The sequence below is a fragment of the Oryzias melastigma genome, linkage group LG6, assembly GCF_002922805.2.
Source record: "Oryzias melastigma strain HK-1 linkage group LG6, ASM292280v2, whole genome shotgun sequence".
Lineage (NCBI taxonomy): Eukaryota > Metazoa > Chordata > Actinopteri > Beloniformes > Adrianichthyidae > Oryzias > Oryzias melastigma.
Genome location: NC_050517.1, coordinates 34,178,229 through 34,189,055, shown reverse-complemented (window position 1 = coordinate 34,189,055; position 10,827 = coordinate 34,178,229). Strand labels below are relative to the sequence as shown.

The 10,827-nt window shown below is 39.2% G+C and overlaps 1 protein-coding gene across 1 annotated transcript; it reads left to right on the top strand.

The window, feature by feature from the left end:
• Positions 1-190: 190 nt before the first annotated feature.
• Positions 191-10,426, top strand: trabd (TraB domain containing). The gene is made up of 10 exons (XM_024281373.2): positions 191-321; positions 2,409-2,440; positions 2,569-2,635; positions 3,040-3,206; positions 3,304-3,444; positions 4,682-4,792; positions 4,868-5,007; positions 5,874-6,046; positions 8,907-9,003; positions 9,081-10,426. Exons 2-10 carry the CDS (start codon positions 2,417-2,419, stop codon positions 9,250-9,252), a joined length of 1,092 nt encoding a protein of 363 aa, XP_024137141.1. The 5' UTR covers positions 191-321; positions 2,409-2,416; the 3' UTR covers positions 9,253-10,426.
• The last annotated feature ends 401 nt before the right edge of the window (positions 10,427-10,827 follow it).

Sequence of the window (10,827 nt, the reverse complement as noted above, 5' to 3'; positions counted from 1 at the left end):
TCACATTCCCTCCTGTGAAAGCTCAAGCACTCCGCCTCCACCCATGAGCACTTTAGAACTAGTGAGAGCCTTTTTTAACGCTTTAAACTGAGTTTCACCCTAAAGCTGTAACAGAGAAACGAAAGCTAGTGACCATAAAAACTCAACACTTTGATTGTAATGTGCGAAAATCTACAATAAAAACACGTTTAAGCACTTCATAGTTTCAATGTGGGCGTTGTGGGACGAACTGACTACGTTTACCAGAATGCAACGCGCCAGTCTCAGCCGAAGGGAACTCTGCCTCACGAGGAAGAGCAGTTTGACAGACGGTCTGACATCGTAAGTAGCAGATATTTGTCCTGACAACTCTTGTATTCTTTTAGTTATATACCAGCAGCTTTCATGTTAACCCTATTTATTTCCAGTTTGTATATTTTACTGTTTTCCCGGACTTGCTAGGCTACATTAGCTGTTAGCTGAACTGTAACCGTCGGGAGCTAGCTAAAGCTGTACTTTTTTTAGCCGCTAAATCATCTAAAACTTCATGTTTAAATTGGTGTAATGGAGGTTTTTGAACTGTTTTTCATTTATCTTTCTTCCTGTTTAGCTGTCAGGGTTTTATTGTTGTTTTAAAAGCTCCTACGGGGACGATTCCCTCTCAAAAAACTCACATAAATGCTACTTTTACAGAAGAAACGCGACTTCTGTGAAATCTAAAGTCAGCAGCTGTTAAATAAACACTCAGAGAACAACTGATACATCCTTTTCATGCCTATACCACCTATTTAATGTTCATTTTTACATTTATATAATCAGTTTTGATTAGAAATTAAATGAAACTGTTCCCAAACATTAGGAACTGAACAGAAAAGGGCAAAATTTTTAATTTTTTTTACTTAAATAATCACTGAGAAATGGAAATAAGACATACATTTATTCCTTTTATGAATGATGGTTATACTATCATTCTTTCTAGTTCATCAAATTAGATTTAAATGATCACAACTGTATTTTAATAGTAATCTATATGTGTTTGTTTGCTGTCCGGAGCCTAAAATTAAGCAACTGTGAAGGAAAACGGACTCATTCTGGGTGAAAATCTGTTTACCTGAGAGGAAAATGGCTTTCAAACTGATGTGACAGGGTGAAAAGGAGTTAATAACTCTCCGGGACGCCACCATTCTTGGTTTATAACCAAACTGTATGTTACAACTTTGAACTGAGTCATGCGGAAAGTGAATCGTTGCATAAAAAAATTGCATACATTTGCATATGTTTATGTTAAAAGTGTCAAACGTCTCGTATTACATGACATCAATCTTATATGAGCCGACTAAAAGGTTTCAATCAGGTTCTTATTCGAAAATAATAATCAAAAGAAAAACATATTTTCCAAATTTGTAGGTTTTTGTTGTTTTTGTAAAACAAAAATCGAGTTTTAATCCAAATTGTGAGGAGAGTGAATCGCTGCATCCGTAATAAATGTTATTTAATGAACAGAAACGACATTTAAATAAATAAAATCTCTTCTTCTGGTCTTTCAGTGTGCAAAAAAACTAAAAAACAAAAAGTTATGTTTTCTGTTATAAACCCTAAAGAAAAATTGCTGTTCTTTACACTTCACTAAATTTTAAAGCAATAATTAAAGCTTTTATTTTATTACTAACACGTGTTAATAAAATTCATCACTGAAATGATCGATGTTTTTGGTGCTTTTGGTCCAAACTTTAACCCAATAAAAGTAGATGGATTTTATTTGAAATCAGTCATAAAAAAGTAATCTCCTTCAGCACTTCATTTTATCTATATTTGGCTATTGTTTCAAGTAAAAAAAAACAAAACCAAAATAAAACTGTGACCATACTATTGAATTTTAATCCAAATTTTGATGAAAGTGAATCGTTACTTTCCTAATAACTGCTATTTAATGGACTGAAACGACTTTAATTGAAAGAAGGTTTTTACTTAAAATAAATAAAATCTCTTCTTCAGGTCTTTCAGTGTGCAAAAAAAAATGTAAAGACAAAATTGCTGCTCTTTACACTTCAGTAAAATGTTTTACTTTAAACGCTTCTATTTTGTAACTTCCACCTGTAATTTAAAAAATCTTCATTGAAATGATTTGATCCAAAGATGTTTTTGGTGCTTTTAGTCCAAACTTTAACCCAACAAAAGTTGAAGATTTTATTTGAAAACCAGCCAGAAAAAAATGTAAAGTCTCCTTTAGAACCTCATTTTATCTACAGTTACTTTAACTAATAAATATGTGTAAATATGTGTTCGGGCCTAAATCAACCCTGTTTTTCACGGGTTAATTGTGATCCGAACACAATATTCGGGATAAACAGTTGTTGTGTGTGAATGAGGAGGCTCTGCTGTGCTGCAGACGGACGTCAGCCAATCGTCTGTCCTTCTGTCCTTCACAGATTTAAACATGGAACAGGACAACAATTCCGAGGTAAGGCGGACAGCTTCTAAATCAGCGCCTAAATCATGTGTTAAAGCTGTTTAAGCACGGTTTTCACATTTCACAACCTGGACGAATCTTTAAATCTTGAGTAAATCAAAGCTGTGGCTCTGTGTCAGGATGAGTCAGTGGGGCGACTGCCGGAACCTGCCGACGAGGAGCCGCCCTGTATACCTCCAGGACTCGGTGAGCATGCTGGGAATTCTGTGATCTGACTCAGGAATGTTCATATTTATAGTCCGGTTAAAACAAAACGATTCATTTTGACGCTTTCTAATCTGCAGTTTCACTTTTGGTCCAAGTGGAAGAATTTTGTTCCTAACCTGTTTTTCTTGCTCTATAAATCCATCATTTCCTGGATAGGAAAATGACAAAATTGCTGCTTTTTACACTCCGGTAAACTTAGAGACTATATTTAAATTTTAAATTTAAAGGTTTTTTTTTTTGGAACTAACACCTGTAACTTCAAATTCATCATTAAAATGATTTGAAATCCCATTAAAGCGATCAGAATGAGACATTTCTCTTCCTGAAAGATCCAGATCTTTCTCTCATCACTGCATGACATTCGTCTGATCTCCGTCTTTCAGCGGATGGTGAGACGGTGGAGATGCTCTGGCAGCTGCGATCCCAGCGGCGCCAGTCCAGCCCAGAACTCCCGGAGACGGTGACCCGTCTCACTGCCCCCGACGGCAGCGTCCTGTACCTGGTGGGCACCGCCCACTTCAGCGACAGCAGCAAGAAGGATGTAGCCACGGTGAGTCGGTCGGACACAGAAGTGTTGATCTGCTCTCTTTATCCTTTTGACGTTTTGTCTCGATGAACCCGTTTGTAACCCCCCCGGTTCCCCTCAGACCATCCGCGCCGTGCAGCCGGACGTGGTGGTGGTGGAGCTGTGCCAGTACCGCGTGTCGATGCTGAGAATGGACGAGAGCACGCTGCTGAAGGAAGCCAAAGACATAAACCTGGAGAAGGTTCAACAGGCCATCAAACAGGTGCGGGTCCGGGCGGCGCCGGAGACCAGCTGACTGGAATGGTTGATGTAATTCACCATCCAGAGGATTGTGGCTTTGAGAATAAAATCCTGCTGGAGAATGAATCATAAGAGAAGCTTTTAGCATTGGAGTGCAAACAGCAGTCATGTAGCTTTAACACGTGTCAAGGCCCGGGGGCCGGATCCGGCCCTCCAGACCATTTTAGTTTATTCTTATAAATGACCCAAGGTTATCTTGTGCTCATTTCTAACTTGTATATTTTTGACAAAATATATTTTTATGGAGAGTAAAATAGTGAAAGTTATTTAAGGTTTAAGTTGATTTATTCTGGAATAATATTCCTGCCTTTTTATTATTTATATTTATGTTAAAAAGTTATCGTTTTAAAGTTTTAAAATAGGTGTTCTGCTAGCTTTATGAACTATTGTGGCATTTTATGAATTTTCTTTAGGCTATTTTGGAGTTTAGCTTATATTTACAAACTAGCTGTTTTGGCTAATTTATGCTTTTTTAAAATTCGTTTTTCTAGTCCATGTTGAAATTTAGCTAAATATTAAAGCTGCATGCTAGCAGTTTTGGCTAATTTAGGCTTTTTCAGTTGTTTAGGCTATTTTGCAGTTTAGCTATTTTTCCAGCTACATTGAATTGAATGCCTTTATTCTCATTGTAACAACGACATTTAGGTACAACTCACTTTCAATGTGGACATATTTATACAACACACAGTAATAAATATATAAAATATAAAAAAGATTTCAATAAAAAAGGGTCAGAGCAGGCGGATGTGCAAAGTATGCTAGATGTTTTGGCTTACCTAAGTTTTTTTTTTTTGTTTAGTTTTTTTGGGTAATTTGACATTTACCCAATATTTTAGCTAGCTATCATCTTCAGTGTTTTCTGCTATCAGCTTCAGTGATTTAAGCTATCAATTTCAGCATCTTCAGCTATCAGCAATAGTATCTTCAGCACCCAAATTCAGCTTACAGCATTCACACTAACATTATCGTAGCTAATGCTATATATCTAGTTCATAATTATGTTAAAAAGTTAAGTTTTTAAAGTTTTAAAAATTCAGTTTTAGAGTGTTCAATAAATGTTTGTCCTGTTTGACCCGCTACCTAAGGTGTGTTTTGGATTTTGGCCTCTTGTCCGATTGAGTTTGACACCCTTGAGTTAACACTTCATTTCCCATCAGCCCCAGAAGGTCAGAGGCCTTTCCTTTGTGTTTCTCCGACAGAACGGGCTGATGTCGGGTCTCATGCAGATCCTGCTGCTCAAAGTTTCAGCTCACATCACAGAGCAGCTGGGAATGGCCCCCGGGGGGGAGTTTCGAGAAGCCTTTAAGGAGGTACGGCAGTCCCAGAACTTCTTGTTTCCATCCTAATCCTGCGTTGCTCTCGTGTTAAACATCTCATCCTCACAGGCCGGACAGGTGCCGTTCTGTAAATTTCACCTCGGGGATCGACCCATTCCCGTGACCTTCAAGAGAGCCATCGCAGCTCTGAGTCTGTGGCAGAAGGCGCGTCTGGCCTGGGGGCTCTGCTTCCTGTCAGACCCCATCAGGTGAGAACGAGTTTACCGATAAACTGGGAAAAATAAGTTTCATTTTCAGTTCAAGAAATAAAAGACGGTTCTTAAAAATGTTTGATAAAACGCTAAATGTAGTTTTCTATGTACATTTCCTTGTTTACTTAGTAATTTAGCATTTTTTTAGTTTGTTCATTAGCGACACCTGGAAGGTGTGTGTGTAATTCCTGATTTGTTCATAATATCTTGATTTAAAATTCATGAAATACAAAAATTATAAAATTCAAAAAAATACAATTTACACATTGTGAAACTAATCACACACTAATCTTTAAAAATTACGCACGATTACACACAAAACCTCCGTTCTACATAAGTCTGTGGTGAGACTCAGTTCTTATTTCAGAGATCCGTCCGTGAGTGATGCATTTAAATACTACTAGAATGCTCGGTCATCAGAGTTTTCTGATCATTTTGAACTTAGATTGTGAAAAATATCCAGTAAAACTTGACATTTTCCCACTTTCTTAAACAGATATGACTGATAATTAATGTAAAAGAGTCTAAACAAGTGTTTTTAAAACACTTATTCCTTTAAAAATAAAAATATTTCTATTGCAAATCCAAAGTTATGCACAAATCAAGAATCACGCACACATAAATCGGGGTGATACTTATTTCTCTCCATTACAATTCTGTTACTAAAATGTTCAGATCTCAGTTCTCCGCTCAGTTCCTTCCGGTCATTAACTGATTAGCGAGTCTTTTTTCCCCTCATTCTAATCTTCAGTTTTTCCATTTTACTGATCGGTGACTCAGAGCTGACTCATCCCGTGAGGAGGGGGCTCTCCTTTTCCTCTGTTGGACACGGCTGTGAGTCGCTTCCGTCTGATCTGTTTCAGTAAAGAAGACGTGGAGAAGTGCAAGCAGAAGGACCTCCTGGAGCAGACCATGTCAGAGATGATCGGAGAGTTTCCCGCCCTCCACCAAACCATCGTGGCTGAAAGAGACATCTACCTCACGCACACGCTTCGCCAAGCTACCCGCTGTGTGGAGGCCCCCCACGATGCCCAGAGTGTGTACCGCAGCGTTTCATTTACACGCCTTATTTCAAGTATTATAAGGTGCAGTCTTAATTATGGGCTTAACTAATACACAAGGGGCACCATATTGTAAGGTACAAGAAAAGATAATGGAAACAAAACAGTGAATTTAGTTTAACTTTATTCCATTATTTAATAATCCACTCACATTATCTTATCCACCAAGATCCTCTTCTTCAGTGTTTGACTTAAAAAGTTTAGCTAAAGCTTCGTTTCCACTAAGCGGTCCAGACCGGACTTGACTTTTGAGCGTTTCCATTCCAAAATTCGACCCTTTAAGCAGAACCGTCTTGGGACAACTTCAGAGTATGACAGGGGAGACTAAACAGACAGTAATGATTACAGTTCTCACTCATCAGCGTCGGTGAACGCACCGGGACTGAAGTCCCCCCCTCATCGATTTTGATTGGTCCTCGTGTTAGCCCCGCCCCAACGCACCACAAGAGGGCCAAAAGGTTTGTAACTGAAACTTCCAGATTCGTAAACGGAAAAAAAGTTTGAAACTGAAAAAAAGATTTGAAACTGAAAAAAAAAGTTTTGAAACTGAAATTTTGAGACCCATTTTTTTCGGCCAAACATTCATATTTTTTTCAAAATATTTTATTTCTGTTTCAAATAATATTGTCCCCGATTTAGCTCCATAGTCTTCCCCCTTATTTTCGGGGGTTGGGGACCGAAGACACGAATACAGAGACCCCACCCCCGCCCCGTCTCACCCATCCCCCGCACAGAAGAACTTCGTTACTGTTCCATACTCCGATCAGGCTTTGTCAAACATTTATTGAAGAACATTGGAGTATTTCTCAACAAAAAGAGTTTTTTTTCTTTTTCATTCAGAACAATAGACGGTTCTGCAGCATAAAATTAAGATTACAATAATCCTCCGGTTATCTTTTTCATTTTTCGTCCGTTTCTGAGTCCGCGGATGCAGCTTCTCTTTCACCGTAGTCTCGCCGTTTTGACGCACAGCTATCTTTATTTATACCAGTAGGTCGATTGAGAACAATTTCTCATTTACGACGGCCTGATTACGCATCAGCAATACAGAAACAACAGGGCAGTAAGTTACATACCGATTAAAACATGACATCTTCTCACATCAGTAATTTAAGTATTTATAATAAAAAGTCTACATGAGGCACCAAGTTAATAATTACAGTAAAAAGACAATAGGAAACCCATTAATAAAGAAAGTCAAGTTAAAGCTACGTCATCGGTCTACTCCTCGCATGCTCTTGATGGTCCAACGCTCAATGGAAACGCTCACTTGAAATGAGTGCAGCCACAAACAATTATTCTAATAGTCGACTAATCACCAATTATTTTTTTTTGATTAGTCGACTAATCGGGTCATGCGCAAACTGGATGTAAAGCACACATCTTAACCATCACTGTAAATGCTAGTCCTGATAGCTGAAAACGCTGAATTTAATAGCTAAAATCGCTGAAGCTGATAGCCATCTAAAATATTAGTTAAATGCCAAATTAACCTAAAAAATCAAAAAAGCCTAAGTTAGCTAAAACAGCTAGCATGTAGCTGAAACAATAGCTAACCTCTAAATTAGCATAAAAAGCTTGAAAAATACTAAATTAGCCAAAATAGCTAACATGGAGCTGAAACAGTAGCTAAGCTTTAAAACGGCTTAAAACTGGAAAAAAAAAACCCAAATTAGCCAAAATAGTTAGTATGTAGCTGAAATATAAGCCAAACTCCATAATAGCCTCAAAAACAAAAAAAATCCTGAATTAGCCAAAACAGCTAGCATGCATCGGATGGTGTCGGGGGCGTGGTCCACGGCCAAGAGTGGGAGCGTGGGCGATCCACCGGGGATCTGAAATCTCTCCCGCTCCCCAGAGGAGAAAGAAGAACAACATGTGAATGGAACTGCACCAACAAAAGCATGGAGAACTAAATAGAATAAATAATAAATAATAGAAGTAGACGAGAATAGAGAACAGAACCCCAGAGCTGATCTGAATAATAACCATGATAGAAAATCTAAATTTATATTTAAACGCATCAATATTAGTTTATTAATCTAGCCTCACAAGGACCACAGGAGAGGGAATATTCTCTGATTACTAGCTAGCCTGGCAGAACGCCTGTCCAAAGAGGAATGTTTTAAGGCTAGTTTTGAAGGTAGAAACTGTGCTGGCCTCTCTGACATGAGCTGGGAGCTTATTCCATAGAACAGGGGGTGATGGCTGAAGGTTCTACCTCCAACTGTACGTGTTGCACAGAGAGGAGAGCGTACATCATGCCATAACCCACCTGTACAGAGAAATCCAACGTGCATGCCACAATCACTGCTTGTGTCCCTCAACACTCATCCATCCGTGCTGCGTGGATTTTGATGTGCGCTGATGTCAGTGAGAAATGGTCCGTTTTACAGATTTGGGAAGTTAGTGCACAGCAGATTATTAGGCGCACAGATGATTTCTTTTTTTTTTTAGAAAGGTTTTGGCTTTTAAATGCCTTATGGTGCAGAAAAGACGGTACTTTAGAGCTAAATCTGTACAGAGCAGCGAAATGTTTTCCTGCACGTTTTGACTTTTTGAAGTTTTTACTTCAGCTTCTGAATTCTAGTCAGTTTCATAACTAAAACGTTACACAATCAGCCGAACAGAAGTGACAGTGACTTTGTAGTTTTTAGTGCACAGTCATTCTTAATACGACACTTTATTCATCATAAAGTCGTTCTGTTGGACATTTGCTTCATTTTTATGGACTCAGTTTATTCACGCAGTGAAATGAGTTGAACCCATAACACTGCTTCATCAGGTCTTCTGTGGGGATGCTTACAGGAAGTTTGTTTTCATTTCCCGTCGCAGAAGTGCCTGCCGTGGTGGTCGGGGTCGTGGGAATGGGTCACGTCCCGGGGATTGAGCGGAACTGGGAAAAGCAGCTGGACATCGAGGAAATCATGCGGTACGTTTCCTCTGCCCTCCTCTAACCGTTGTTACGGCTCCAATCGCCACCGCTCATCATTCTCTCTGCCTCTCCAGGGTGGCCCCGCCCTCGCGGTTCAGCCAGGTGTTCAGGACGATCCTCAAGGGCGTGGTGATGGGAATGCTGGGATACGCCTGCTACCGCGCCGGAGGAACTGTAGGAAGGAGCTTGCTGTCTTTACCTGGAGTTCAGTCTTTGATGGAGACTCTGCGTCCGCCCCCTGCTTGAGCCCCGCCCCCCCGGACATGACGATTGATCTATTTAAATGATGCATTTATCACCAGTGGCCTTAAAATCTCCAGGTGAGGCTGGATTCACTTTCAGCAGACTTCAAAGTAACCGAGGACGTCCCAGAGCTGCTCCGCTCGTCATCCGGACCCGGAGGAGAACACGCTGCCAAAGAAACCACACCAGTACTAAACATGTTCGTTCCCCAATCAAAGAAAATCTGTCTTCATTTCCCTCCTGATGTGACGGAGCTCTCCTCTCACCCTGCATCCTTCTTCTACCACACGGTGGTACTTTGTCCTCTGGTTCTTTTCTGGACATTCACACTGAAAAAACAGCGAAGCAGGAGCACAACGGCCCGTAGAGGGAAGGTTAAAGTCAGCAGCAACATGCAAAACTAAAGAATTAACGTTCCAGTCAAGATCCGATCAGTCGATCTTCCTGTTCTGCTGACAGCAAGTGCCTGATGCAGCTGCAGCTGGAAGGGCTTCAGTTCAACACAAAACCTTTGTTTTCTGTTCGAGTCGTTCGTAAACTCATCATGTTAGAAACACGTTTGCTGCTGTTCAAAAATATTTTTTATTTGACTATTTTACAGCGTTTGAACTGATGCAGGCTGGACCTCAGAACCACTCAGGACCACAATAAATCCTCTGATTTGTGTCTGCGATTGAACCCACAACTTCAATTCACTCTCACTGTTAGGTTCTAATTTATTCTTTATTTGTGTTACAGAGACGAATGTTGTTTTCATAACCGGCTGCTTTAAATACTGTTTCCCGTTATTGAATAATCCGAACTCAAAAGTAAAAACTTTTATTTTCCCTTTTAACTTGAGGGTAAATTTAAAATAATTTGCTCCTAAAGTGGATTTGCATGTTCTTGTGTAACCCGAAGGAACCTTCTGGGAGAGGAAGCCTTACAGACGTCACCGATGCCTTTAATGGAGACGGCTTTTTCTTTAAGCTTTTGAACAATGAGGAGCTGCATCTGTAGGAGAGCATCCTGCTGCATGTCGACCGTTTCCCTGAAACACTGTCCAGCAAGGACAGCTTCAATGCTCCACGTCAGTTTTTAGATCATTTTCATGCCTGCTTTATATGTGATTTCTGTACAGACATTTATACTTTAGATGCATTAATAAAAGGTACTTCAATCACTTTCAATTACTTAACCTGTTTCTTGAAATTTGATTGTTTGACAGCAGTTCACACTTTAAAACATGAATTATTTATATTGTCTGTAAAACACAAAGCTTCAGTCTCCAGTTCAGAAAAATATAAATGTACGATAATTGAATTGTAACTTATATTTTTTAACGATTTTTTACTTTTTTTTATTTTAAATGGCAGCAGATTCAAGTTCCTTTCAAAAATCAAATACATTCTGTGTCAAAGGAGATCATCTAGTATGGAGCAAAATCAGGTCCAATATTATTTGAAACCCAAACAAAACAAAAATATTGGTGTTTGGCCAAAGGAAAAAAATTGATATGTACAAAACTTTTTGCTATTCTAAAATAAACGTAATTATTTTCAGCTTCAAATGTTCTGTTTTTTTAGGTTTCAAGACTCA

Coding starts and splice junctions, on each gene's coding strand:
- trabd (XM_024281373.2), top strand. CDS start 2,417: ATGGAACAGGACAACAATTCCGAG. Junction 3,207..3,303: donor GCAAGAAGGATGTAGCCACG/GTGAGTCGGTCG, acceptor GGTTCCCCTCAG/ACCATCCGCGCCGTGCAGCC. Junction 6,047..8,906: donor GGCCCCCCACGATGCCCAGA/GTGTGTACCGCA, acceptor TTCCCGTCGCAG/AAGTGCCTGCCGTGGTGGTC.